Genomic DNA, 24,831 nt, shown 5'->3' on the forward strand with positions numbered 1-24,831 from the left:
CACTGTGACACATGAGCGTGTACAGAACTTTCATGGCTAGGTAAGAACTCTGTTGGAAGCAGAACGAGAATGATTAGAAACATAGATTACGCAACGGTTACACCTGTAGACCTCCACGCAGCTTCACGGTGGGTGAAGTCAAAACCTCCTCTCATTTCGTACACACCGTCAATGCTCCGGAGATGCCACCGAAGATCGTGCCAACGACAGACTCTCGACAAACCACGAACTCCTCCAAGAGTCGGGCGAACGCTCCGAACGCGGCGCTTCAGCGGGGTCAGCATGAGCAATGGCATTAAGACAGCGGCAAGACTCATCAAAGTACTGCGCCTGATCTGGAGAAGAGTCCAACGGTCAGCAATACCGGTGATCAATGTCAAGGCACAAGGTCCGCGCTCTTGCAATCGGCACTAGAGAGCATCACCCAAAACCATCAGGCACCATCACAAACTTAGCTTTGGTAGTACCATACTGCACTTAAACGCTCTTGTACAGCTTCCTTCTAGGCTTCAGATAGTGAAACCGCAAGCTATTCGACATCCTAGCCCTTGATTCCTACGCATCGAATGCAATAGCCACGGCGCTACGTCAGCACGTGAGACCCCGGCCCAGTCCCCTATTGACGGGCTGTTGCCAACCCGCATGAACTTAGTCGTGATGCTTGTCGTCGATTGTTCCGACAGTGCGATCTTACTTTTAATTACACTTCAGCTTACACAGTAGGACCGAGCCGGAAGAGCCACCGCATATACAATCACTCGCTATGTTTTGACCATATAAATACAACACGTCTGGTGGTCGGTAAGAGAAGTATTACCACACACTCCTTACCTTTCTTATCTCCCTGCAAACCTACTCCAGTCATGCGTTCCTTTGCTTCTATTGCCGCCGCCGCGGTGGTCGCCCTTCCTTTGGCCATCGCAGCGCCCAACAAGGCCAACAAGATGGATGCCAGCTACTATAAGCCGGAGCAGGTTATCGATACCGATGTCGTGATTATTGGTGGGGGTGGTATGGGTGCCTACTCTGCTATCCAACTCAAGGACGCAGGAAAGAGGGTTGTGGTCGTTGAGAGCAAATCCCGTATGGGAGGTCACACAGAGACTTACATGGATAACGAGACTGGAATTCCCATTGATATGGGTGTGAAGCTATACCACGACGAACCTTTGGTGCACCAATGGTTCGCACGCTTCAACCTTTCCACTACCCGGTTCAGCATCCCTGCTCTCCCGACGCAGAATGTTGACTTCAGGACTGGGCAGGTTTTGCAGGGTCTGCCTGCTCCTAACCAGACAGCCATGGCTATTGCTCTGCAGAAGTACGGTGCGGTTCTCGCCAAATATCCTCAACTCGAGGGTGGTTTCTATTTGCCAGATCCCGTTCCCGAGGATCTGTACATGCCCTTCGGCCAGTTCGTCCAAAAGTACGACATCGCTGATGCGGTACAAACCATCTTCGGTCTCACTTCCGCCTTTGGTGACATCCTCGAGCTCCCCGCTCTGCAGCAGATGCGCACCTTTTCCCTTGGTCTCTTGAAGACTATGCAGAACTTTCAGACCAGCTCGGTAATGGACAACAGCCTTCTTTTCGAGAAACTTACAGCCGAACTCCAGGCTACCAACTCTGTTCTTCTATCCTCTAAAGTCACCAAGACGCAGCGTGTGAGCAAGGCTGATGGCGGCGTCAAGGTCCTTGTCGAAACACCGATGGGCTGCCGTCTCATTCAAGCGAAGAAGATCCTTATGGCTATCCCCCCTACTCCCGAGAACCTCGCCAAATTCGACCCTAGCGGCGATGAGTTGAAGATTTTTAACCAATTTACATCTGTCGGATACTACACCTCTATCATCAGAAACGCTGGCCCTACGAACATCACACTCCAGAATCTCGCTCTTGACAAGCCATACGCGCTGCCACCCATGCCTGCTATCTACAATGTCAACCCCACCGCCAACCCAACTCTAAGTCTCGTCTACTACGGCACCAAGGTTGGTCAGCATCTGAGCGACGAGGAGGCTAAGGCTGCGATCATCGCGGACCTTAAGCGCTTCCAGGCTGCCAACAATATGACTGAGACTGAGCCGGAGTTTGTCGCATTCAGCAACCACAGCCCATACAACATGTTGGTCGGTGAGGAGGCTACCCGCGCCGGATTCTACAAGCACCTGTACGGACTGCAAAGCAAGCGCAACACTTTCTGGACAGGTGCCGCGTGGAGGGCGCATGACAGCTCTTCCAGCTGGGCTTACACCAGCCAGAGCGTGCTACCTCAGCTTTTGGCAAGCTTGTAGATGGAGCAAGTATATAGTGGCGGATCACTATGCTGATGGACAACAACCGGGCTGTTTCCTACTGCTTTGGTCGATTCAGATATCTCCATTTATACGCTAATATAATGTCTTCAATATTTGTATTATTAAACTATCCTTGATTAGCACATTGCAGTCTTGTTCAAGCTTGATGTGACTTCATACAGCAATTTCGAGCGCGTGCTATAGGATACAACAATCTATCTATGATACTTGACTGGTACATGGGTCCCTGACTGTTACTAGTCTACCATGGTCCCTATCTAGACCAGCACGCTAGACTACTCATCCGATACTTCCTACCCTCGTGCACTTCGACCCGAAAATCCTCTCATGATGGCTTCAACATCCGCAGATCAAATCCGACCCGAAGGCAACCACTCTCTTTCCACGCCTGTTCGATTCCTCATACTATCTGACACACATGGGGCTAAGTTACCAGAAAATCTGCCACCATGCGATGTGCTGCTTCATTGCGGCGACTTGACCGAAGACGGCACCCCAGAAAGCATCTCTCTAGCCCTCCAACATCTAGGCAAGGTTAAAGCTAACCTGAAACTTGTCATTAGTGGCAATCACGAAATATCGCTGGACAAGTCCTACTGGCTGTCCCAGGGCGGAGAAGAAGCTGATGCAGAACGAGCGCTCGGAATGGTGAGCCCGAAGGCAAGCTCAGAGGCGAGCGAGAATGGCATCACGTTCTTATGGGAAGGTACATATACCTTCACGCTAGCATGCGGCGCGACTTTCAGGATATACGCATCACCATACACTCCTGTCTACGGCACATCGGCATTCCAGTATCATTCTAAGGAAGACCGATTCAACTCTGCAGGCACCCCGTCGTGGGCTCAGAACGTTGGTACCGAGACCTCGACCATTCCCAACAACGTTGACATCGTCATGACCCACGGCCCAGCGAGATACATACTTGACGAGATTGACGGTCATAGTGCGGGGTGTGAACATTTGCGACGCGCTATCGCGAGGGTGCAACCACGATTGCATTGCTTTGGGCACATTCACTCGCCGCGTCGCGGCTTCTACGAAGCGCATGTGCTGAGGCACGAAGGACAAACGGTGCTGGAAGGCGATCCCATTGGATCGATATCGAAAGTATGGATGGGAGAGAATTCATGTCGTAAGAAAGGATTCAGAAGCTTGACTCCGGGCGCCGCTCAAGAATTTCGAGAGAATAAGCAGCAGACTCTGTGCGTCAACGCAGCAATGGAGGGTGATGAGCCAGGCGTGCTTGAACACCCACCTTGGCTGGTCGAGTTGGATTTGCCCGTGCAGACACTGTAGAGATGGCATGGCACGGTGGGATATACGGCCGGCAATATTTTGAGTCTCATTTACGTGCGTAAGCTCTTGAGAGACATGGGAACACCTGGTTGGTCGAGCTTGGACATTGTGGGGCGCTGCAGCTCGCAGTCCGTGGAAGCCGGCGAGGCGTCCCAGATCGCATGATGCCTATCTCGCGGTCGGTAGTAATGACCCCCGATCATGGACATATTGAGTTATCCGGTGGGCCACTATGCATCCAATTCTACAGCTCATTGGTGCATCGCAAATGCCATAAGTAGTAGGGTTCGCATAGTATTGAGGAATGATGCATACAAAGGTAGAAGGCTCGCTGCTTATGCCTTTGGCTTAAGGATAGTCATCTCCAGCGCATCGAAGCCCCTCATTGACAAACTCATAACTAAGATTCCCTTTCAATCAAACCAGCAACACACCTAAAATGGCGGCATCTTCTTCGCTCACGCTTTATCGTCCAGGGCCATCAAATGCGCTGTCAACACGTTCATACTCAACCTCGCTCATCTCGTCGCGTCTGTTCAGCCAGCAGACTGGTACAGCAATCGCGACTGAACTCCTCTATCGTATACTCATCGACATAATCAACCGCTTCCTCTGTTCTTTCCAGCGCCTCGCTTCCCGTGGCATCGACGAGGCCTCATCCTGGATGGAGCGCAAGCTGCAAGAGCGCCGCGACAACCTCAACGCTGCCAAGGCCAGTGCCAGAGAGGGTCTAAAGATAGTTGAAGAGGTGGGCAAATTAGTTGAAGACCGTGGCTTTCTAACTTGCCCAATGACGGGTCATGCCATGGATGCCACAGCAGAAGGCAAGAGGGAACTACCTGGGCCGCCACAGTGGATCCGGGGAGTACTCGCTGGTATCGATGAAGGAAGGATGGTAGAGAGAGACTTTTGGATCCACACGCATACCGGATGAGGATGGGACACCGATGTATACGAAACGGTATCATCAAGAACTAGGTGATTGGCGCGGCGCTGTACTGGTCCCAGACATGCGCTGAAGGTTGAATCGCATCCATGAAGCGTCTGTTACCACAGAATGGCTCTATTCCAGGGTAACCGCCCTTTGCTGCAAGCCACCAGCTCGATAAGAGCGTTCTTCCGGCGGCCACTGAAGTTGCGAAAGTTTCTTCGAGTGCCATCTCAACGCAATCGCAGCATCCGAGAACGACTTCGAAATGATTCTTCCAAGTCTGAGGGCGATTCTTCGAATCATGTCCGTGGCAGGACTGAATCACGACATTACCTTGATGAGCTCTCTATGATACCCAAAGGTTGCACATAGTCCTACGAGGGCGCTCTAGAGGATCCGGACTCTTTTGATAAGTTTTGCATTACTTGTCAGCCCCCAATATATGCGCATTTCTAATGTAGCCACCGCATCGACCATGAATTCCCACATCTTTGATTCGAACACCTAGCTTATCGTGCGCTCTACTTTTTTACAATAGCTATCCTGCCAATACCATGTGTGTCTCAACCTACTTCCTCGCAACTATCATTATCTCCTAGGCTGTTTAAATATGTGACATGTTGTCTACCTGCCGTGCTGCTACAACAGCATCCCGTAGGTGGCTTATTTCTAGTACTCTTGTCCTGCCGAGTATTGCTGTCCAGCTATCTCCTTTGGAGCATATGTGTCTACCGAGTACAGTGCCCATGCAGCACGCCATATAGCCTCCATGTTACCTTGCAGCCGGCACGAGTGGGCATCAGAGGTGGTGCATAGCGGACTAAGAGCAATCCCAGCAACGGGAGTGAGAAGCTTTGCGCGGTTAGTAGCGGAGCAGGCGCTTTTATCTATCGCTGTCAACGTTTGAGTGTCGGCGTTCACTGCAGGCGCGAATGCGTAGCTTGCTGCTGGCAGAGTTGCAAGTCCGACACCCACTTCATTAACAGTCAGCATGTAGGCCATCTTAAACTCCTCGCAAAGAGAGCGTCATTATTGATGTCGACGATGAAGATTTTGACTTGAAGAACATGAAGTCACGTCATAGCTCACTGCTCACTGCTTCTCAGACACAGACTTGCTCAGCTCATCTAGACTGACTCGACTTACAGCAGGATTTTCTCTAAGGCGATCAAAGCTCACACTATATAAACAAAGCTTTTGGTTGCTTCCCACGCCTATCTTCTGCGATTGTTGTTTTAAGAAGCTCGCCAAAAACCTCTTTAGTTGTCACCTAGGTACATCAGAGCGCCATGCTCAAGAGGTCTTGCACATTGAGGATGTAAATATCCATGTCTGCTGTGAGGAGAGCGCATAATCCAATCTTTTGTTTTATGTTATGATCTTCTCGCTTCTATTCATGCTCGCTTGTCTGTTCTTCTCCTACACCGTCGCACTGGCTGTTCAGCTCAACCTCAGTGACTGCAATCAAGCCAAAACGCGTCTCGCACACTCTCAATTGCTGCCTTGTGTGCCCGATTTCCGAGTCGCTCTCACCTGAAGTTGCCGCTCGGACCATGTCGCTTTGCGTGCTCCTACTGGGTGGATTTCCACCTTCACCTAGCCATGCCCGCGCGTCCGCCCTTCCACTACCGACGAAGACCTTCTATACCCGCTCTATTGAGCCCACCTACACCTCACTGTCACCGGCAGAACCCCGGCCGGAGCTTGAGTCCCGGCTCCTAGCGTTGTCCGCGCTTGGGCCAGTAGTTCGCATATATAAAGGACGTTTCCACCCTTCCACCTACACTCTTTTTCTACTAGCAACAACAAATTCTACCTCAATTCAAACCTCTCTATCATCCTGTCACTTTACGTTATATCAAACTTTCTTCTCCAACTTAATTCGACCATGGCTCAACACTCCAACACCACTCCGGATCACTTCGATTTTGTCACATGACATCACACCTTCACTTGCATATCTCGGCCACTTGCAACGTTATGAGCATCACTCTTCCTCAATTAACATCACTGCTCAACAACACTCACACCTTACTTGGTCATCGACACTTCAATCAACCTTGGTCCAACCTTGATCCAACATGACCTCTATCGATGATCATCAACAACCTTTGATCACCCTGAGCCATGGTCAATCATTCGCCTTCCTCTTTCGACTTTGAGCATGGTAACTATCCTCTCCCTCCGTCGTTTCTTCCCCCATCTTTCTTTTCTTATTATCAGCCTGCTAACCTTTTCAAATTCAGCATGCTGCCTTCGGACCGCTTCAACCGCTTCAGCTCTCCACCATAGAGCCTGCTCAGCATCCTCAAGCCCTATTCAGGCCGCCTTCCACACATCACGGCAGCATCGCATGCTCACGGCCGCTCGAGTCGTACAACGTCAGGAGGATTAGGTACAGGGTGCAAGACGGATTGCAGGTGGCCCTACGAGCAGCGGATGGAGGATTGGCATACTGGTGGGAAGTGCAGGACTTATGGTCAAGACAGTAAGAGACGGAATATACAGATCTCGCTGGGATCTCGCTTTGGGCCTACAAGGCTGCTTCGGCAGACCTCATGGCTGGTGGTTGATGATCTGGAGGACATTCATTCTCACATCAAAGTGCTGGAGGACAGACAGTCTATGGTGCTTCGGTACTAAGCTGGGCCTACCTTGGAGATGTTAGTCCGCTAGCCTGTCGTTCGTCGCGGCCCAGATCATCACCCCTGCATACCTCGATGGCGGCCCTTATGGGTCTGGATCAACTTCGAGAAATGCAGCATGCGAAAGGTTATGAGAGACTCGAGGTGAACATACCTGCAGTCGGTGGTCGATGTTTGGGTTGGGTTTGAGAGCTTTGGACATTGTGCTGATGGCTGGTGGATTTGGGCTTCATCGGGTTGGATTGAATCTTGGTTGGACTTGGGTTGGACTTCACTCTTTCTTCTTCTTCATGGTATCGCCTCAGCATCAATGCATCCATTTGCCTCACAAGACCTCTTCTTTTGTTTGCTTGACTTGACTTCTTGATCAATCACCTTTTTCTTCATTCGTTCTCCTTACTTGATATGGCTGCTCTCTCTCAAGAACCCCTGTTGGCTTGATTGTGTCTTTTACCAACTTCACTTTTGACTTGATTATATTTTCGTCTCTAGCTTGGTGCTTCTTGCACAAGATGTGTCACTTCATTCAACCTTAGGTTTCTCCTACTTTCGACAGTGTTATGCCTCTAATTCTACCTAATGTATATACCTTTGCTACGTACTCTTACATCACAGACTATGTCGCATGCTACTAATATGCATTATAATGTAGTTATTGTCTATGGGAAGTACCTGAACTTAAGTTGCGGCTGCGTTCTTAAACATGTCTTCTCCTAGCCCACTTGCTCAAATACTCCCTTCCCTCAAGTCTCCAAGTATCCTCCTCAACATAGCTCCCATTGTACCCTCTCCCCTTTGCCTGGATAACAAGATCAAATCCTTGTGCACTCTCGTTGTACTGCGGCCACAGTGGCAGTGCTTTGCTATTAGGATCACCACTAGCAACAAAGTTAATCCATTGCGCGCTCATCTGATTGCTTAACGCTCTGTACTCCTCCCACGGCCCATAGAAGTTGGGGTTGGCGAAGACAAAAGCCACCTCTGTGAAGTGCGCGACACCCTTGTATGCGCGCGCGCTGCCGCCTTCATTAGCAGTGTTGTTGTTCTGCCAGGGGAGCGTGTTGAAGCGGTAAATATACGTGGGCGAGTATTTGGAGTAAGCGCGGGCGTCCGTGAGGCGGGGTGCATGGTAGAATGCGTCGCCCATGATGGCAGCTATGCGCTTGTACTGGAGACCCTGCTCTGCAAAAAGCTGCACGCCGGTGTTAAGGGGTATGCCCAGGGTGGGGTCGTTGGGATAGAGCTCCATGATATGCTGGACAACCGTATCAGGGAAGTCGAAGCCTGTGCTGCCGGCGAGGTAGGCACGAAGATCTTCGTCGGTGTTGATGACACCGTCCGCAGGCGCGTTGTCGGTACCTTCATCAGAGTTGGTACCGTAGAGGTGGGGGATATGAGCGAAACGGCCTGAAGCGAGCAGTTCCGTAGGATAGGCAGGAATGATGTCTCCATCGACAGTCGGGTACCAGCCGGGACCTTGAACCGGAGCCGCAAGTAACGGGAACATAATCTCATAAGGCACTGTGCGCAGGCACTCCAGTGTGTCAACTTCATTAGAGCAGTTCGTTTTGTTAACGACGTTGTCGTAGATGGGCTGATACCAATCAGTACCTAGAAGGCGCGTGTGCCAATTTAGTGTGTGTCAATCACATAGAGTTCTACAGGGACATCTCTTACTCACCATTGTACCAAGCCGTTGCCGCAGATCCGGACTCTTGTATGCTGCGGTGAAACAAGCCATCTGTACGGCCACCGTAGGACATGAGTAGCTGGCCTACTGCAAAGCTTCCAGCAGACTCGCCCCAGATGGTCACTGTGTTCTTGTCGCCGCCAAAGGCTCCAATGTTCTCTGAGATCCAGGCGAGTCCTTTGCGCATGTCGCGAAGTGAGAGGTTTGTCTGGCCGGTACCCTGGATCTCTCGAGAGTACATCATACCCCATCCGCCTTTACGGTAGTTGATACTAGCAGCAATGATAGGTCGACCAATCTCTACGCTTCGCTGGACAATATATGTGAGGTTATAATTCGCAAGCGCGCTGGTGCCAACTTGATAACTGCCTCCATGAATCCACAATGCAACTGGCAGCTTCGCGTGATCGCCAGCTGAAAAACCAGCTGGGCGAACAATATTGATGCTCAGACAGTCTTCGCTCATGCTGAAGCTAGTATCTGATGGGTCTGGACAGGTATCTCCGTATGATTTGGCGGGGCGCGTGCCGTTCCATGTCGAGTTCAAAGACTGTGGTATGCGAAAACGATTCTGACTTCCGGTATCTTGCGCATACGGAATGCCTAAGAAGAGGTCCTGATTGAACGAGGGAAGATGTAAGCCTTCGTATGTTCCATTCAAAACAGCGACTGTAGGCCCCGCGGCACTCGCTATTGTTGTCAGGAAGCACGTTGCTAAGACCCCCACTTTCCAAGCTCTTGTGATGGTTGCCATGATGCTGACTGGTACCTGGCGGGAAGAATACTGTAAGGAACTTGAATGCGGAGAACCTGTACTTGTGTGTCGTAGCTAGCTGCATCCCGAATCTAGCGATGATAGGGCATATCTTTAGAAGCACCGAAAAGGGCCTGCATCGTGACGTGATAGCCCTCCCACTCTTGTGGTGGACAAGCACATCCAGCGCGATCGGCAGTGCATGTTCGGCAGTCCGCGCCAATCAGGAAGGTCAGTACGAACCTTGCATATCTGCGAAGTTTCCGACGCATACAAGCTGCAAGTTCTTGTCACAAGCACACAACATCGCGCAATTCCGAGGTTGATAATCGCGGAACCGGAATCTGAGACCTGAGCGATGGTAGCCTAGAACAGCTTCGATAGAAAGCTTTTTCTCTTTTTTCCTGTTTCTTTCTCCGGTAACCCTGTCGCTGTGTTTGGTGCAGAGAGTAATGCATTCCCAGGTAGCTCTACTGGCATATTTGCAACACCGTAGTGCGGCGTCTTCTCCACGAATGCGACAGCTGGTACCGCATTCTGCTGTATAGGGCTTGTGTATATAGGCAATGGTGAGCTCGGTGCCGATTGTGGCGACACCGGAACGGCCATAGGTAGCCGCGAAGCATTGATGATATGCGTTGACTGCGGTTGAAGATATGTTTGCGCTGGCACTTGTTGCGCATGCGCATATGATTGTGCCTGTAGCGGAACGGTATGTTGCATTCGTGAGTGCTCAACGGCCCAGAGATCGAATACTTCAGTCATGAGTCGCATCCATTCTGAAGGAGCTCCTTGGAAGTTGTACTTGACGGTCCGGTCCTGGAATGCGATGAAGTAGTGTTGCTTGTTATACGGCGAAATGGCGACGTACTGGCAACATCAGTGCTGCACTCATGCGATCAATCGGAACATATCCTCTGTGCTTACATTGACTGTACCCGGCGCAGCTTCAGCAAGGACCTTATTCAAAGAGTTGTAATAACCTCTCAAGTTCCACGCCAAATCGCCGTTTGAGAACAAGACGAACCAAGCGTCTTTCATTCCAATGCCAACACAAGTTGGTGTAACTAGCGACTTCTTCACTCTGCTCTCAAGGTCCGAAGGTATACCGGCCCATATCGAGCCATGTCCGGGTGCGCATGCGAAGTAGCTGAAGTTCTGGCCAAAGGTCACAAAACAGGAGCGGGCCGCATTTGGGAACGACTTGATCCATCGCGCGAGGTCAGGATAGTTGACATCGAAGTACGTTTGCGAGTGGACTGTGTTTGATTAGTTTCCATATTGGACAAAAGGGGCCTGGCCCGCACCGCCATCTGCCATGCGTTTCATGGCCGCGGAGTTTAGGCCGGGGCAGGCACTTACAGAGCTTATCCTCCCCATCTAAAGTCTTGCAACCTGCATACCAGATCGGCTCTGGGGAGTCTATCTGGGGCGCGAGGGCGAGGCAATAAGGGCTAGCGATTCTCCATTCTGGGCTCATGGAGCTATTGAACAACTGACGAAGCGTATGCGGGATTTCATGACTGCACGCTGTTAGCCATGCCTCGCGTCTTTCTTTACCATGCTTACAATTTCCAGGTTTGAGGACAGTCGAAGAAGAAGCTGTTTCGCGGCCCAAATACAAAGGATATCTCCGGCATCTTGTTAATTACACGCGCCGCAAGACTGTACAGGCGAGACAGAGAAAGGAAGCTGCGATCATGCGCACATTGTGAGGCGTCCGCCCAAGGACGTGGCGGGCTTTGGGGGCCGCAACCAGCAACACCAATTGGTGATACGAAGCCGGCAGCACGCATGCATATGCCTCACACATGCAACGGCCTCGAAAACATGTACAGATATGCATCGCATGCCTAATCTCACATCTAAGCGAACAGTAAGACTTAATCGACAGCCGGATCAACACCACCTCTCTTTGCTGCTTCGACAGACCACATATCCTCCGTAATCCAAGGCGGAACAGATCTCGGCCTAACCGCCAACCCCTTGTAACTTTCGAGCTGTTGCTTTGGCACCACGAACACAAAGCGGAAGTTGATCATGCGAGAGTATTGCTCAAGATCGACAGCAGTCTCACTCCAGAATTCCATGTTATTGAATGGGTGCGTGCGAAACAGGCCATCAACAAGGAGACGAACAACGACTGTTGATTGCCGCCGCATGTGTCGCATCGTGCGCTGAAAGAAATCCTGGAACTTGCGGCCATTTGTGATGGGACTGCTTTGCGAGAGTTCAACAGAGAACAACGTGCCTATTCGGATGTTGCGGTCTTTGTCACCGCTAAACAACCATGGTAGAATGACATTGGCTGATGCTCCTGTTTCTTCAATCTCTGCTGCACGACACTCACCAATGAGTTTAAGCAGGTGTTTGATGAAATATAAGGCGCTGTCGTAACGGTTCGGGTTGATGCGAATGGTCAGCACTGGGGGGCCTAAAATTTCAATTCTTCGACGGTGCAGGATAGGACCAGCTTCTTCTGCGACTTGCTTGCATGTCTGGAGTATTGCTGAGTGTAAATAATCGTAGTAGATTCGGGCATTAGTGAGAGGGAGTTGGCGACGCGTAGTTCCTATGATGTTGTCGTATATCATAAGTCGAAGTTCCTTCGGGAGTCTCATGAAGAGATGGAACGTAGGATGGCTTGAACTTGTCAGCGGATGCAACTTAACCGTTGGCTCAGTCTCTAGAAGACGCACATGATGCGATTCGTTCGCAGGGATTTGGCTTGCCTTGTAGCTTTGTCAGACTTGGATTGGGTGGGGAGAAGGACACATTTGAGCTTTTTGGTAACATGGCGTAGCATTCTCGGGCCAGACAGGCAATATCTGCATCAACAATCAGCGACTGTAGTAGAAAGGTAAGAAAACGAGATGGCGGATTGCCAGAACAGTATAGTGTGTAGCATCTTCACGACAACAGTTGCGTGATGTTTGCATTCTTCCAATGCTTTGAATTGTAGAAGTACAGGAAGTGATAGAAAAACATCATATGCGACCACAACCCTAACCTCCCACACAACAAATAGTGTGATGTATGTCGTTCCAAACTCCGGCCGTGCATTTCTCAAGTCCTACCATCTTTCTGGATGTGAACCAGCCCATGTACTTTGTCATAGACGTCGCGAGCCTCAGCAACCAGCTGCTCCTTCTTGACCCGAGGTGTCAAGTGACGTTGCCCTACCCAATTTACGAGACACTCAATCTGTCCGTCACTCCCAGCCTTGTGCGCTTGTATCCGCTTACAGGGCCACTCCCAGCTCGCGTCTTCACCTGCCTTCAAAGATCAAACGCCCCAGCCTTCCTCCATCGCTCCGTGCTCCTCCTCGTGATCCAGAGCCCATTGACGAAAGAAAGCAGCCATCCATGACTCTTCTCCAAGCGGATAGTCATCAGGATCAATTTCGCGGGATAGGACGTGAGTATGGTTGAGCTTGGGTGCGCTAAGCTCTGGGCCATAGCGATGGCGAGTATCCTCGACGTTAACGGCGAGCAAGAAAGGGTCAAGTAGCTCAGCAAGGTCAAGTCCCGGGTGGGATTGCCATCAGTATCGCTTCAACGTTGTGCGAACATGAGTGAGGGGGATTTGCTCGGTGTTATTGTTTTTTGATAGCGTATAGGCGTCACCCTGTTGAGCAAGCTGGCGAAGGGCATCTTTAATGCTACCAAGCATCTCTTTAGCACGGACTGACATCACAAGCGACCCTGCCGGCGTATCCCCACTTGCCCCAGCGGCAAACAGCTCGCAAGCATCCGGTCGTAGGGGAAGGTAGGCGCCACGGCACTGCAGCGGACAGTTTGTGCTCGAGGAAAAGTGTCTCGATGTACTCCCGGCAGAGAACATGAGAGCGTCCCATTTTGACTAGTGCCACTTCCTTGCCATCATTTGAGGTGCAACTGTTCTCCTCCAAACAGATCGGGCGTTGTGCTCTCTCCACCACTAGCTGCCTGGTAGCACAGATGATGGTCATTGAGCGAGGACATGGCTTCACGCTCGATTTGCGTTTCGAGGGAGGCGATTTCAGAAGCTCCTGGTCAAGCGATGGAGTCTTGCACTTCCCGGGACTCGTCCATAGGCCAGTAACGTCAGTACTGATGGTATCGAAGCAAGGAAAGGACATCCTGGAAGGCTATGATCGCAATGTGCCAAGGTTCTGAAGACCAGACCAATGGATGGCGAAATATCACAGGAAGAGCATCATTCAAGGCTCGGAGGTAGGCTTGCTTGGCGTCGAAGCCTGAGATGAAGTGCGCGAGATTACAATCTTTGAAATAGAGGAAACCGCGTCGTGCCGCAACTTCTCCGCATGGGAAAGAACGTCTCGTGGAGATACGCGAATGGCAGGATTGGCAGCCAGCATACAGAGGTAACGGAGGAGCGAAAGACAACAGGTGCTGCAGGATGAGTAGGACACCAGAAGGGGCTTGCCAGCGGCGTCATTAACCAACATGTTGTACGATAGGTACTTTCTTCTCTCTTACAATAGGTATCTCCTCCTCGTAAATCTCCTTCACTTGTGTACCAGGAAATTCCTTCCTGAGCTCTTCACCTAGAAAGTGTATACCCCAGTCCTCAGCTTGCCGATGCCCCACGCAGGCTACCGACATGCCCAGCGCTTTCGCGGCTTCTATGCCACTGGCTCTTGGTTGGCCAGTCAAGTAAAGGACATGGCTACCATCTCCACCTTCTGCTATCCAGCCACGCTCCTGAGCCATTGCCAACACGCGATGCACCTCGTCCTCGTTAAACGCGTTCATGATCGCGACGATACTAATCTCGCCCGAGCGCCCTTCTTGCGCGAGTTCTGACTCACCAAACTCGACCTGTATGCGACCAAGAAGTTTGTGAAGAGGTGTAGAGACCTGGCCTACAATCCCAATCTTCCTCTGAGGGTCTCCCTTGTAGCCCTGGACACAAAGACAGTCTGTCGTCTTTATTCCCAAACGTTCTGCCAGCACCGTGTTCCAACCCACCGTGAGCACCTCATCAAAAGACGTGTGACTCGAAAGTACGAGCGTCCCTTTGCGCACACTGCGCCTATCGAGGTTGAAGGGTCGATGCAGTAAGCACAGCGTCCGTGGCGGCCGAGGATATATCTTGGGGATGGTGGCCGTTGCGCCGATCGTGCTCTCGTCTAGTGGGTAGCCGATCAATGAGTAGACGCCTGGCGTAGGAGTAACGCTCAGCACAATCTGCTCGACTACAGCCGTCTGGGCGTCGTATCGAGGATGTCGTGGTACGTGGTAGAGTCGCTGGACATCGTTCTCTTTCAGTGGTAGAAACGTCTCGACGAAGCGCGTCACAGCCGCGTGTGTGGGCTTCTTCGGTCGCGACATTGTGAGGATGGAGGTCAGTAATCTGTTCATTAGCACTGATCAAAAAAAGACCTTCGAAAGCTTTGCGACTTTTGGCTTCGAGTACGTCATCATCGCTTGTAAACCATGAAGCGGTAGGCGTTCGAACTCCGCCCTGTTCTCCATCACGAAAGTCGCCACCAGATGCACGTCTGGAAACAATAGAGCGCGTTCTGAAGACTGTGTTCGTCACGCATGCTGTGAAGAGCAGTTGAAAGTGGCATTGTAACAGCCTTCAACGCGCTCTGATCCGACGGAAAGAGGCTAATCCCATTGCGGTCTAGTCTCAGAATACCAGCCATCCCACCCGTTTGCACATAGATGTCTCAATACCATACAGCTTGTATAGAACTTTGATCCCTTGGTTATGGCGCTGGAACGGTTGCAGCAAGTCTACCAAGCCGTGACCATCCATGTCCATAGTCAACGCTGTGACTAAGTGCACTATTTCCCTCGGCTTCTCTATCTTTCGCTCGAGTTCGCTCCGAACATCGAGTCATACCTCACCTGCCATTCGACTTTCTCTTCTTGGATTTCAGTCGCGCAGTCTTGTCACTATGGGAGTTACCACAGCTATTACTCCAGCCATTGTAGGCGCTTTACGATGCCAGAAAGATTCTTATCTGCAAACGCTCGACACGGAAGTCGTATCGTGCGAGGAATTCGTGCCGCCAAAGTCCTCACAGCCAAATGGCAAGTCAAAGACGAAGAAGTCCACGGATCCGACCAAGGGCCTTGAGAATGGGGATGTAGCAGGAAGCAAAACATGGCTTGTTGAGCTCGCGGACTCAGTACTATTCCCAGAAGGTGGTGGCCAGCACACAGACTACGGCGTGCTCACCATCCTCAAAGACGAGCGCAAAGAAGCTATCCCGATAAGAAATATGCAACGTCATGGTCTCCGTTGCATCCACTTCTCCCCTGCACCACTTGAGCCTGGAACACCAGTTCGTCAAACTGTCGATTTCGCCCGTCGCTGGGATCTCATGCAACAGCATACCGGTCAGCATCTCCTCTCCGCCGTCATGGACTCTATGGATCTGCCCACCCTTGGGTGGAGTATGGGTCAATCTGGAGAGATGAACTACGTCGAACTGCCACGGAAACCGTCAGAAGAGGAGCTTCAAACCATCCAAACGGAATGCAATGCCAAGATCAGGAAGAGTATGCCTATTACAGTGGAAACACCAGAAGGCAAGGGAAGCGACAGCCTACCAGAAGACTATGACAGAGAGAAAGGCGTTGTACGGTTCATCAAGATTGGTGACATGGATTATAACGCTTGTTGCGGGACGCATCTGCAAAACTCGTCGCACATCAACATCATATTATTACACCATATGCAGTCCGTACGAGGTACCAACTGCCGGCTGTTCTTCACCGCGGGAGATCGTGCGATAAAGATGGCTACCGAGTCGATCACCGGTCTTCGCTCCATTGCTGTGTCATTATCATCTGGTTCTGCCCCTGCAGACGTCGCGGCTGGTGTGCAAAGGATAAGTGACCAAGTCTCCGAAGGACGAAAGAAAGTCAACAAGTTACTAGCTGAGATTGCAGCATTTGAGGCAGGCCGCATAAGGAGCCATTTGCAAGGCCAGACCACCGCATTCATGCATCGTGGAGCGGATGGTCTCGATTTCATCAATCTAGTCCTTTTTGAAATCAAGGATTTCGTTAAAGAGCGAGAAGTTGTTGTTGTGCTGTGTTCGGGTGAGATTAAGAGCTCCGGATCCATTGTTGTGTTTGGCAAACCAGACTTGGTAGAGAAGATGGCCGTGAAGGTTAAGGAAGTTGTGAGCACAGCGAAGGGTGGCGGCAAAGGTGAGAAGTGGCAAGGCAAGGTTACCGAGTGGCAAAAGGGTGAAATCGAAGCATTGAGAGAAGCTGTTCACACGCAGTAGAAGCTTTGGATATATATAGAAAGAGAGAGGTATGTACAAGAAAGCCATATTGAACAAAGAGAAAATTGGTATAGAGCAGTTGTCCAAACCCGCCCTCCATAGCAGTATAATGTAGGAGAAAAGGTATTTACATTGAAAATAAAACCAGATGATCATAGACTGGAGGAAAAGATGAAGTGAAAGAGTAGGAGAGGGGTCCTCAAGTCTTTAGACACTGTACACCTTGACGGAGTTGACGAGCCAGTATGTCTAATTATTGTTAGCACAAACACTTTTATGTAAAGCATAGCACAATGAAGACTTACATCTGAAAAGCTCTGTGGCTGGTTTGCCACATAAGCATTGCAACTCGGGTTAATCTGCGAGCAGGAGTTTGAGCCCCAGACGCCGCCCGCCCAATCCCCACAGAATGTTATGTCAAATACAATATTCAGGTCCTTGAACCTGGCATTGTAATCACAACCTGCGCCGAAATTCGCGATCGGAGTACCCCAAGTCGCAGGATCGGGGTTACCGTTCCGGATGTTCGCTGGTACATCCCGAGTAGCAAAGTACCATACTTTGATGCCAGAAGATGTCCATAAAGTGGCGTATACACCACCGCCATTAGCGTTGAAAGGTGTACCGTATGTGACGGGGTTGTTGGCTGAGATGCCGCAGCCGTTGAAGCCGCCGCCGGCACCACAATCTCCTGTTAGACGGCTTCCAGTTTCCCCACCCGGGCCGATGGAAGGGTTGCAACCCGGGGATGTGTGGAGAGTGACTTGATTGGAAGGGCTCATGTGTACGCCTTCGTAGATGTCTATCTCGCCTTGGTTTGGCCAGTTAGGACCGACCATCCAACTGTGCAATGTAAGCGTGACGTCGTATGACAAGAGCAGGCAGATGACTCACAAAGCTGGCCATGAACCGCATGCACTCCCAGGAACATGTGCGAAGTCTGCAATAACAAGCGCACGGTTGTAGGCTGTCTTGCTTTGGACACGTACACTCTTTCGACCGGGGCCATTGGGGTCGAGTCGAGATGTTGAGTCTACACCCATGTATACCTGGCCGTTCTGTGTCTTCATTAGACCGAACTGCTGGGCTTCTTGCGCATTGACATAGTCCACAAAGCCATCTACAATTCTTGTCAGGCCATGCTACTGGAATGAGGACCAACGAACATACGTGTGGGGTCGGCAATGTCTTGGACATCAAACTTGCTCGCCCAGTTACTCGAGTCGTACGTATCGATCAAGTTGTAGGCAGCCGATGCATGCACATCATTTGAAGAGGAGTAAACAAAGGAGGTTCCATTAGGCCATGAACCAGGTCCTGCTGGTAGTGCGGTAGCACAGCGCCAAAGGAACGGAATAGAAACGAACAGTGACTTGAGGGACATGATGTTGTATGTACAAAAGGTTGAGATGTGTCGTCGTACAGACATCAAAGCCGGGATTATTTGATATACTTATAGCCATGCGCATCTTTTTCGCAATGAATATGTGCATGCTCATATGCCCCCTGGCTAAGGACGAACGACACACTTGGGTCGGCTGCACTTGGCAGAGGGAGATCCTGTCGGAGAGATTGCATGACCTACTGGCTCGCCGTATACACATACCATTGGTCGTCGAAAGCAGATTAGGGACAAAAGCCTTGCAATGTTACAGCACTTGTGAGGACGTAGTCGCAAACTTCGAATGGTCCCGGAAAATTCGCCCAGTTGAGCAGTTCGAAATTGCTTGTAGAAAAACGTGGACGTGCCGCATGATGAAGGTCTAGACACTTGTAGCCTCGTGGTAGGAGTAGTGGCGGTTAGGCTCGCTGGATGTTTGGCGGTTTCAGTAGTTTTGCTGGTGAACTGCTTCTGAGGCTCGTGAGTGGTGGAGAGGTATCGCCATTTCATCAAACGGGCCCTGTTCCCGCGGACCGCATCGCGACGCGACAAGTGAGCCGAGGAAAAGACAAAGTGTTCTGGGGAGAAATGAATAGTTGCGACTGTGAAAAGGAGTTGATTGAAACCGAGCTCACGACTTTGCTTTCTCCAGACGTTGGTCCAACGTACATTCCGTGGTCTGTTCGGGGATAGCGCTGTCACCGCTTGAACAGCGACTGCCTACTTTGCCCGACGCATCTTGCTCTCCCACTCATGCTAGGATCATTTCACAGAGCCTCGGGACCGACATGAGTCGATTTGCGGTTGGTAACAAAGAGATTTAGATGAAGTTTTGGAAAGTTGTGATACCGACCCCGCAGTGTCTTTCCCCATGGTTGTGGCATCTGATGATGTTCGAGGTCACACCGGGCGGCTCCCGCGTCAGACAGGGACTTTTCCGACGGCGCATTTGTCGGTGTATGCCTCAACCCCGGATTAGCATCGCATGCGGGGGGCTCGCGTGGTTCTACGTAGCACTGCTTAGGTCGACTAGAGAAACTAAGTGCATACCTTCTGGGTCTCCTGTTACGAACCCTTCACCGCTCAAATCGCACGATAGAAACTTGCTGAAGAGCCAATTCCAATCGAATTCACGGAGAAACAGGTCGGGTACATCGTTCTGACGAGGAAACTTGATGTGTTAGTTGCGGTCGCGACCGTCGAGGACGATCCATTACACACAACCTTGTATCAACGCGGCTTCCAGAAACCAAGAATGGTATTTGACAAGAGACGATGGAGCCGTGACACGAAGCCAACATATTCCTATCGTCCTCCAGGATACAGATCTACCAATCATACTGTTGTCAGTGTACATATACAGTACCGTATTGGAAGCGGCATATGTTGACGCACGGCTTGCTTGAACAAAGAGAAGACATAGACCTGACACTTAGAGAATATTGGCTGTGCTACCCATCATAGTCACTAGCGTATCTGCTCAACGCATAGACTTCAGTTGTTCTGTTCTCACTATCCAACAGCACTCATCACTTTTCATGTTCCAAAGCTGATATTCTAACATCTTACACGTACAGCTAGTCATCATGTGTGCTGTCGTTATATATGTGTCATTGGCTAGAAGTTACGAAGCCGACTCCAACGATTATAGTCAACTATATAGCACTCAAGTTGCACAGCTATCTGGGCATAGTATCGGGAGTCGAGGATAAAAAAACCAAATTGACTTTAACGGATCAGTCACTCTTGTTGCATCGTCCACCGAGTTCCCCAGCCGGCTATACTATGCGCTTCTCTCTGCTTCTTAGGATGATTGAAGACGCTCTGACTCTTGGCTGTAGGGTCAGATTTTGTCCTCCTCACATTCAAGATGTGGAAGCATGGTGACATTGTGATCTAAGCACATAATCGCGGATCACCGTGAGATCAGCACACTAGCAGTCAAAAGCTCTGTTCAGAGCATGTTTGGTACAAAATCGATGAGTCTCCTGTTGACTTCCACTCATGAAGGCTTCTATGCTCAGGTGGAGTTTCCGCCCTCTTCGTACGTGAGCGTCATGTAGCTGAAATGTCATATAGAAAACCTCACCACACTGCATCAATGTGGGAAAACCAATGAGATACTGACTCAATGTTGTTGCGTGCTGAGGTGCAAGCTACTTTTAATGGAAAGAAAATGTCCGTTGAACGCACCACAAGATAGATAGTCGGCAAGATGAAAGACTGTGTTGTCGCTTGAAACCTCGAGCATACTCATCGCGAACAGTCCTTAGAGGCACGTATTGGTGAACATTGTTCACACTATAAACTACTGATTTCATTCACACCTAGCCTCGGTATGCTTCACTTTCCTGCAGTCGCCGCGGTGAACACTCACAATATCACTCACTGTAGCGTTTGTCATGTTCTTCTACTCGCAAAAGCATTGTAGCAGACTCATGTATTCACCAAAATGTAGGGCCTCTGTTGCTCACTCCGGTGGTACAATGACTCCCTTTGGACTATATGAACAGATTTTACTATACTCTACTTTAGATATAGCCGCAAAGTACAACTGAGAAGCAACAGCAACGAGGAACGCAACGGAAAGTACGAACAGCATCGGCTCACGCAGCCCTACCACGTCTTCGAAGACGATGTCTTCTTCAAAGAACATGCAAAAGCTCGCCTCTATCTTCGGAAGCATATCCTTCGGCTGGATCTGGTGGCTTCGGAGTCTAGACACCAATCCTGTTACTACTCCATACCCAATTTGGTGGTATCTCTTCAGCACATTCTCACTAGGTGGCTGGCTCGTTTTCATAATCTACTACACCATAATCAATTCCAACCGAGAGAAAACTCCAGGTCCCAAGCCCCACGAGCTGTGGAATCTTCTTCACGTCGTGCCAATGGCACTTTTAAACGCTACTGTCTTCAAAAGCTTGTCGGTCAAGGACAAAGGACTACTTTGGTTTTCGGCCTTAATGGCGTGGAGATACTATCGCACCATCCTCGCTCTATACTTCTACTTCCGATACGAAATAGCGTCCAATGATTCCCTTCAGGATCTGAAGTTTAAGCCATCAGATTGCACCGTGATTGTACCCACAGTCGGCCCCGCAAACAACCCAGTGTTTAGAGAGATGACCGAACAGATTCTCCGAAACAAGCCTGCCTGCTTGATCTTTTCTGCCAACAGCCCTAACGCCCAAGAGGATATCATGGCCCACATTGAGGACTCGATCAAAACACTCGGTTCGGAAATGGTCACGGAAATCAAGTACACATGTGTCAATCATTCCAACAAGCGCAAGCAGACTTGTCACGCTATCGACATAGTGAAAACTAGGATTACTGTCATGGTCGACGATACTGCCATCTGGAATGAGCAGCTCTTGAACGCAACTCTTCCCGCCTTCAATGACCCAGAAATCGGCCTTGTTGGGACGCGAAAAGTGGTGAGGTACATTCGCCCTAACCGTAATCCCAATATGAGTCTCATGCAGTACTACAAAGCATGGTATTGGGCTGGTCTCTGGAACACTATAGGCGCACTGTATCTCCAGCGTCATAGCTTTGAGACTCAAGCATCGAATACCGCTGATGGTGGTGTTTTTGCGGTATCTGGTCGAACCTTGTTCATCTTGACATCAATCGTCCGGAATGACCACTTCAAAGATCGATTCTTGAACGAACATGTTCTCAAATCTGTCTTCACTTGGCTGACCAGACTGACCAAGTGGCACATTCCGTTTGCAGGCCAGATCCTTACCTACTTCGAGAAGAATGGCCTGAACCAAAACGGATTCGGGCCTCTTCTTGCCGATGATGACAATTTCATCACACGATGGACCATTGACCATGGATACAGCACCAAGATCCAGTCCTCGCCCAATGCAACCATAACCACGGTTTTGGGAAACGTAGAGACGTTCAAGTTCATCGATCAATGCAAACGCTGGAGTCGCACAACATTTCGGCAAAATCCCATTGCGCTGTTCAGCGATCGCACTATCTGGTGGAAATGGCCTATTTCGGTGTGGACAGTGTATTTCCCCTGGATATACAACTTCGCAATGGTATGGGATCTTTTGGCGATCCTTGCCTTCTGTCGATCAGAACTATATCTCGACTCCCCCAATGGAAATACGAGACTCATTCTCCTGGTCTCTTTCATATGGCTGACCAAACTCATCAAAACCTTTCCGTGGTTTTGGGAACATCCTTACGATTTCTTGCTGTATTTTTGGCCCATTCCTGCTTATCCTATGTTTGGGTACTTCCATTCCTATTTGAAGGCTAAAACAGCGGCGACTTGTTGGAATAACGAGTGGAGTGGAAGGAACTTGAAGAAGGCAGAGGCTGTTGCAGGAGCCGTCTCAGGACGCAAGAAAGCAGAAGATGTTTCAGCAATGGTAGCAGGACTCAAAGACGAGTAAATCGGCGGATACGGCCACTCGCTCTCGGAAAGACCGACTGGCGCCAGGATAGAAGTCGAAATGATCAAGCTTGATCAAGCTTGTAATATCTTGGATCGGGAGGAAGTTCGTTTGGCGACTTCATTTCGCGTTTTGTTGTTTTCGATTCCCAGTGTTACTTATAGACGGTAGACAAGGACATGCAATTCTATTCCAGGCTTCTAGGTCAGCTTTGATCTGGATAGGCTATTGTAAGGCGTTTAATAGAAGGTCGCACGTGTACCTACTGGCAGTGTAGATACCATGCTTTGTCTAAAGTGATCTTTATGTATGCCTTGGGATGGCTTCTGTAACCAGGTTCCGGGTTATTGCTGCGAGAGATCACAGCTCTCGGATGGGAGGCGGCAGCCTGTGTAAGTTGTGAACATTACGGAGCTTGGCACAATCTCCGAAGAATGCGACAGTGCGAACTTGATTGAATGTGGTATGTGGTCTGTCGTAGAAGACATTTTGCTATCACTTTCTAGACTGCTCAGCAGCGGCGACTTCCAGCGGCTGCGGGCCGTTCCAATACGTCATACATATCGGTCATGGATAGATCACATCTTAACAACAACACCGAAGGTATGGACGCAACATTGATTCGACTACAAAGCGAGCGATATCACCAAAAATTCGCCGTAGCTTTGAGATAAACATGAGATGGCGTTCGTACGCTAGGCGCAATTGCTTCATTTGTACTTTCCTCCACCAGAGCTGAAGCCGGTCCCGACATGCTGGAAACATCCGCTCCACCAACTCTACTTTGACTACACCTCTCGCTCCACTTCTACACTACATGTCTTCTGCGAAATCAGCGTATAGCAACAGCGCTTTTGTCGGCCTTCTTTGGTTCCGGCAGGACTGCGATATGCGACAGCGCATTCTTCAATTCCGCCACCATTGTCGATCCAAAGTCACGCGCAGGCAAGGACCTCTCTCAAAATAATTCGTACTGGACGAGGGTCGACAGAGTGGTCGGCGAACAGAAACTCGCATACCGCATACTGCATCAGCCAAAGAGCATGGTATTGGTTGATGTGCAGACACCCTGGACCCTCCACCGCCAAGCTCTGTCACCAGCTTGATGCGATCGCGCGCGCATATGGGAGAGAGTATCGCTTACCTTGATGCTGTCCGGCAGGACTGGGGTTGGCGACGATGGGGGCCAGAACAAGCGGAACGTGTTGGTCTGCTAAAAGAGAGTTGGCGCCAATCAAGTCCTTCGCCGTCGGGTCCTCGAGGAACGTTTCGTGTTGTTGAAGGGTGAACTAACTTTGTTATCTCGTGGTCCCACAAGCCCCTTCGCGGCGCAGAATTGCTTTTGCTTCATGCCAGGTGGTCTGATCACAGGCCCTGCTCGGCCTTAGTCTCAACCCCCCTCTCAACCCCACCGCGACGGTGAAATCTGGTCCGCCTAGGGAGCCATGTGCAGCATGAAGCAGCGCCACTCCAGCCAGCCTGCAGATACAAGGCGGCGCCTGGCGAGACTTTCTGGTACCGTAACCGTGCTCGCGATATAACAGACACACCTTAGTAGTCACGGTTGCCGACACGTGTCTTGGACTCTATCGCGCGAAGCAACGACAGGCTGCGCTACAATAACGGACTGCGTTGTAGGCGCCTTGGAGGATGACGAAAGAGTTTGTCTGCTCCCCCGTACGATTGGGCTTTCCTTGGATACTTGAGTAATACTTCTCTGTCCCCCTGTCAAGATAATGCTCAAGGAGGAATACAAACCCAATGCCTGCCCTGTTACTCATAGGTTTACGGGTTGGGCATCCGGTCATGCGCATTTTGCAACAGGGCTGCGAGGATCATGAGGCTCTGCTCGTGGTGGGCAATCCATCAACCGAAGCCACGGTCTGGACACCCGCATGTGCGACGAAAAAGCATGCGCGGGCACCGGCAGAAGAACTGCTCGTACGTTCACTTCGCATCCATGCTCGCTTTCGGGCCGCCGTCTGTCTCACGTCCCAACACAGCATGGTATAGCACATGGTGCGCGGGAAGGATGATCAACCATCTGGCCGGTGTTTTCATCCCCCCAATTGGGTTTGTGGCTTGCTTGCGGGGTCGCTAGTGCATAGGCGAGGCCGACGCCAACGAATTACCTCTC

General features: G+C 50.5%; 11 protein-coding genes across 11 annotated transcripts; 5 read left to right on the forward strand and 6 right to left on the reverse strand.

Moving 5' to 3' along the window:
* The first annotated feature begins 590 nt into the window (after positions 1–590).
* Positions 591–2,554, forward strand: CC77DRAFT_46217 (FAD/NAD(P)-binding domain-containing protein). Its single transcript, XM_018531784.1, has one exon. It carries the CDS (start codon positions 864–866, stop codon positions 2,292–2,294), a length of 1,431 nt encoding a protein of 476 aa, XP_018391814.1. The 5' UTR covers positions 591–863; the 3' UTR covers positions 2,295–2,554.
* CC77DRAFT_1015696 (Metallo-dependent phosphatase) lies at positions 2,542–3,641 on the forward strand. The gene has a single exon (XM_018524075.1). The coding sequence runs from the start codon at positions 2,649–2,651 to the stop codon at positions 3,615–3,617; it is 969 nt and encodes a 322-aa protein (XP_018391815.1). The 5' UTR covers positions 2,542–2,648; the 3' UTR covers positions 3,618–3,641.
* Positions 3,642–4,056: 415 nt separating this feature from the next.
* Positions 4,057–4,551, forward strand: CC77DRAFT_1056467 (hypothetical protein; the record flags this gene model as incomplete). The annotated part of the gene is made up of 1 exon (XM_018527914.1): positions 4,057–4,551. The coding sequence occupies one exon, from the start codon at positions 4,057–4,059 to the stop codon at positions 4,549–4,551; it is 495 nt and encodes a 164-aa protein (XP_018391816.1).
* A 3,339-nt stretch (positions 4,552–7,890) lies between these two features.
* Positions 7,891–9,637, reverse strand: CC77DRAFT_1027448 (alpha/beta-hydrolase; the record flags this gene model as incomplete). The annotated part of the gene is made up of 2 exons (XM_018526368.1): positions 7,891–8,804; positions 8,875–9,637. 2 exons carry the CDS (start codon positions 9,635–9,637, stop codon positions 7,891–7,893), a joined length of 1,677 nt encoding a protein of 558 aa, XP_018391817.1.
* A 366-nt stretch (positions 9,638–10,003) lies between these two features.
* On the reverse strand, positions 10,004–11,117 carry CC77DRAFT_925190 (hypothetical protein; the record flags this gene model as incomplete). The annotated part of the gene is made up of 3 exons (XM_018533848.1): positions 10,004–10,507; positions 10,565–10,896; positions 11,000–11,117. The coding sequence occupies 3 exons, from the start codon at positions 11,115–11,117 to the stop codon at positions 10,004–10,006; spliced, it is 954 nt and encodes a 317-aa protein (XP_018391818.1).
* A 201-nt stretch (positions 11,118–11,318) lies between these two features.
* On the reverse strand, positions 11,319–12,558 carry CC77DRAFT_46494 (hypothetical protein). The gene is made up of 2 exons (XM_018531801.1): positions 12,337–12,558; positions 11,319–12,280 (listed from the first exon to the last, which is right to left on the reverse strand). The coding sequence occupies exons 1-2, from the start codon at positions 12,441–12,443 to the stop codon at positions 11,521–11,523; spliced, it is 867 nt and encodes a 288-aa protein (XP_018391819.1). The 5' UTR covers positions 12,444–12,558; the 3' UTR covers positions 11,319–11,520.
* Positions 12,559–14,076: 1,518 nt separating this feature from the next.
* On the reverse strand, positions 14,077–14,973 carry CC77DRAFT_924060 (hypothetical protein; the record flags this gene model as incomplete). Its single annotated transcript, XM_018533783.1, has 1 exon — positions 14,077–14,973. The coding sequence occupies one exon, from the start codon at positions 14,971–14,973 to the stop codon at positions 14,077–14,079; it is 897 nt and encodes a 298-aa protein (XP_018391820.1).
* A 352-nt stretch (positions 14,974–15,325) lies between these two features.
* On the forward strand, positions 15,326–17,141 carry CC77DRAFT_1015699 (hypothetical protein). Its single transcript, XM_018524076.1, has one exon. It carries the CDS (start codon positions 15,405–15,407, stop codon positions 16,890–16,892), a length of 1,488 nt encoding a protein of 495 aa, XP_018391821.1. The 5' UTR covers positions 15,326–15,404; the 3' UTR covers positions 16,893–17,141.
* On the reverse strand, positions 17,100–18,276 carry CC77DRAFT_1004357 (hypothetical protein; the record flags this gene model as incomplete). The annotated part of the gene is made up of 4 exons (XM_018523260.1): positions 17,100–17,141; positions 17,198–17,735; positions 17,787–18,012; positions 18,063–18,276. The coding sequence occupies 4 exons, from the start codon at positions 18,274–18,276 to the stop codon at positions 17,100–17,102; spliced, it is 1,020 nt and encodes a 339-aa protein (XP_018391822.1).
* On the reverse strand, positions 18,183–18,940 carry CC77DRAFT_46424 (hypothetical protein). Its single transcript, XM_018531796.1, has one exon. The coding sequence runs from the start codon at positions 18,781–18,783 to the stop codon at positions 18,403–18,405; it is 381 nt and encodes a 126-aa protein (XP_018391823.1). The 5' UTR covers positions 18,784–18,940; the 3' UTR covers positions 18,183–18,402.
* A 2,299-nt stretch (positions 18,941–21,239) lies between these two features.
* On the forward strand, positions 21,240–22,694 carry CC77DRAFT_1027455 (hypothetical protein; the record flags this gene model as incomplete). The annotated part of the gene is made up of 1 exon (XM_018526369.1): positions 21,240–22,694. The coding sequence occupies one exon, from the start codon at positions 21,240–21,242 to the stop codon at positions 22,692–22,694; it is 1,455 nt and encodes a 484-aa protein (XP_018391824.1).
* Positions 22,695–24,831: the final 2,137 nt, after the last annotated feature.

The sequence above is a fragment of the Alternaria alternata genome (assembly GCF_001642055.1).
Source record: "Alternaria alternata strain SRC1lrK2f unplaced genomic scaffold CC77scaffold_1, whole genome shotgun sequence".
Classification (NCBI taxonomy): Eukaryota; Fungi; Ascomycota; class Dothideomycetes; order Pleosporales; family Pleosporaceae; genus Alternaria; species Alternaria alternata.

Coding starts and splice junctions, on each gene's coding strand:
- CC77DRAFT_1015696 (XM_018524075.1), top strand. CDS start 2,649: ATGGCTTCAACATCCGCAGATCAAATCCGACCCGAAGGCAACCACTCT.
- CC77DRAFT_46217 (XM_018531784.1), top strand. CDS start 864: ATGCGTTCCTTTGCTTCTATTGCCGCCGCCGCGGTGGTCGCCCTTCCT.
- CC77DRAFT_1015699 (XM_018524076.1), top strand. CDS start 15,405: ATGTCCATAGTCAACGCTGTGACTAAGTGCACTATTTCCCTCGGCTTC.
- CC77DRAFT_46494 (XM_018531801.1), bottom strand. CDS start 12,443: ATGCTACGCCATGTTACCAAAAAGCTCAAATGTGTCCTTCTCCCCACC. Junction 12,281..12,336: donor CTGCGAACGAATCGCATCAT/GTGCGTCTTCTA, acceptor GACAAGTTCAAG/CCATCCTACGTTCCATCTCT.
- CC77DRAFT_46424 (XM_018531796.1), bottom strand. CDS start 18,783: ATGAAATGGCGATACCTCTCCACCACTCACGAGCCTCAGAAGCAGTTC.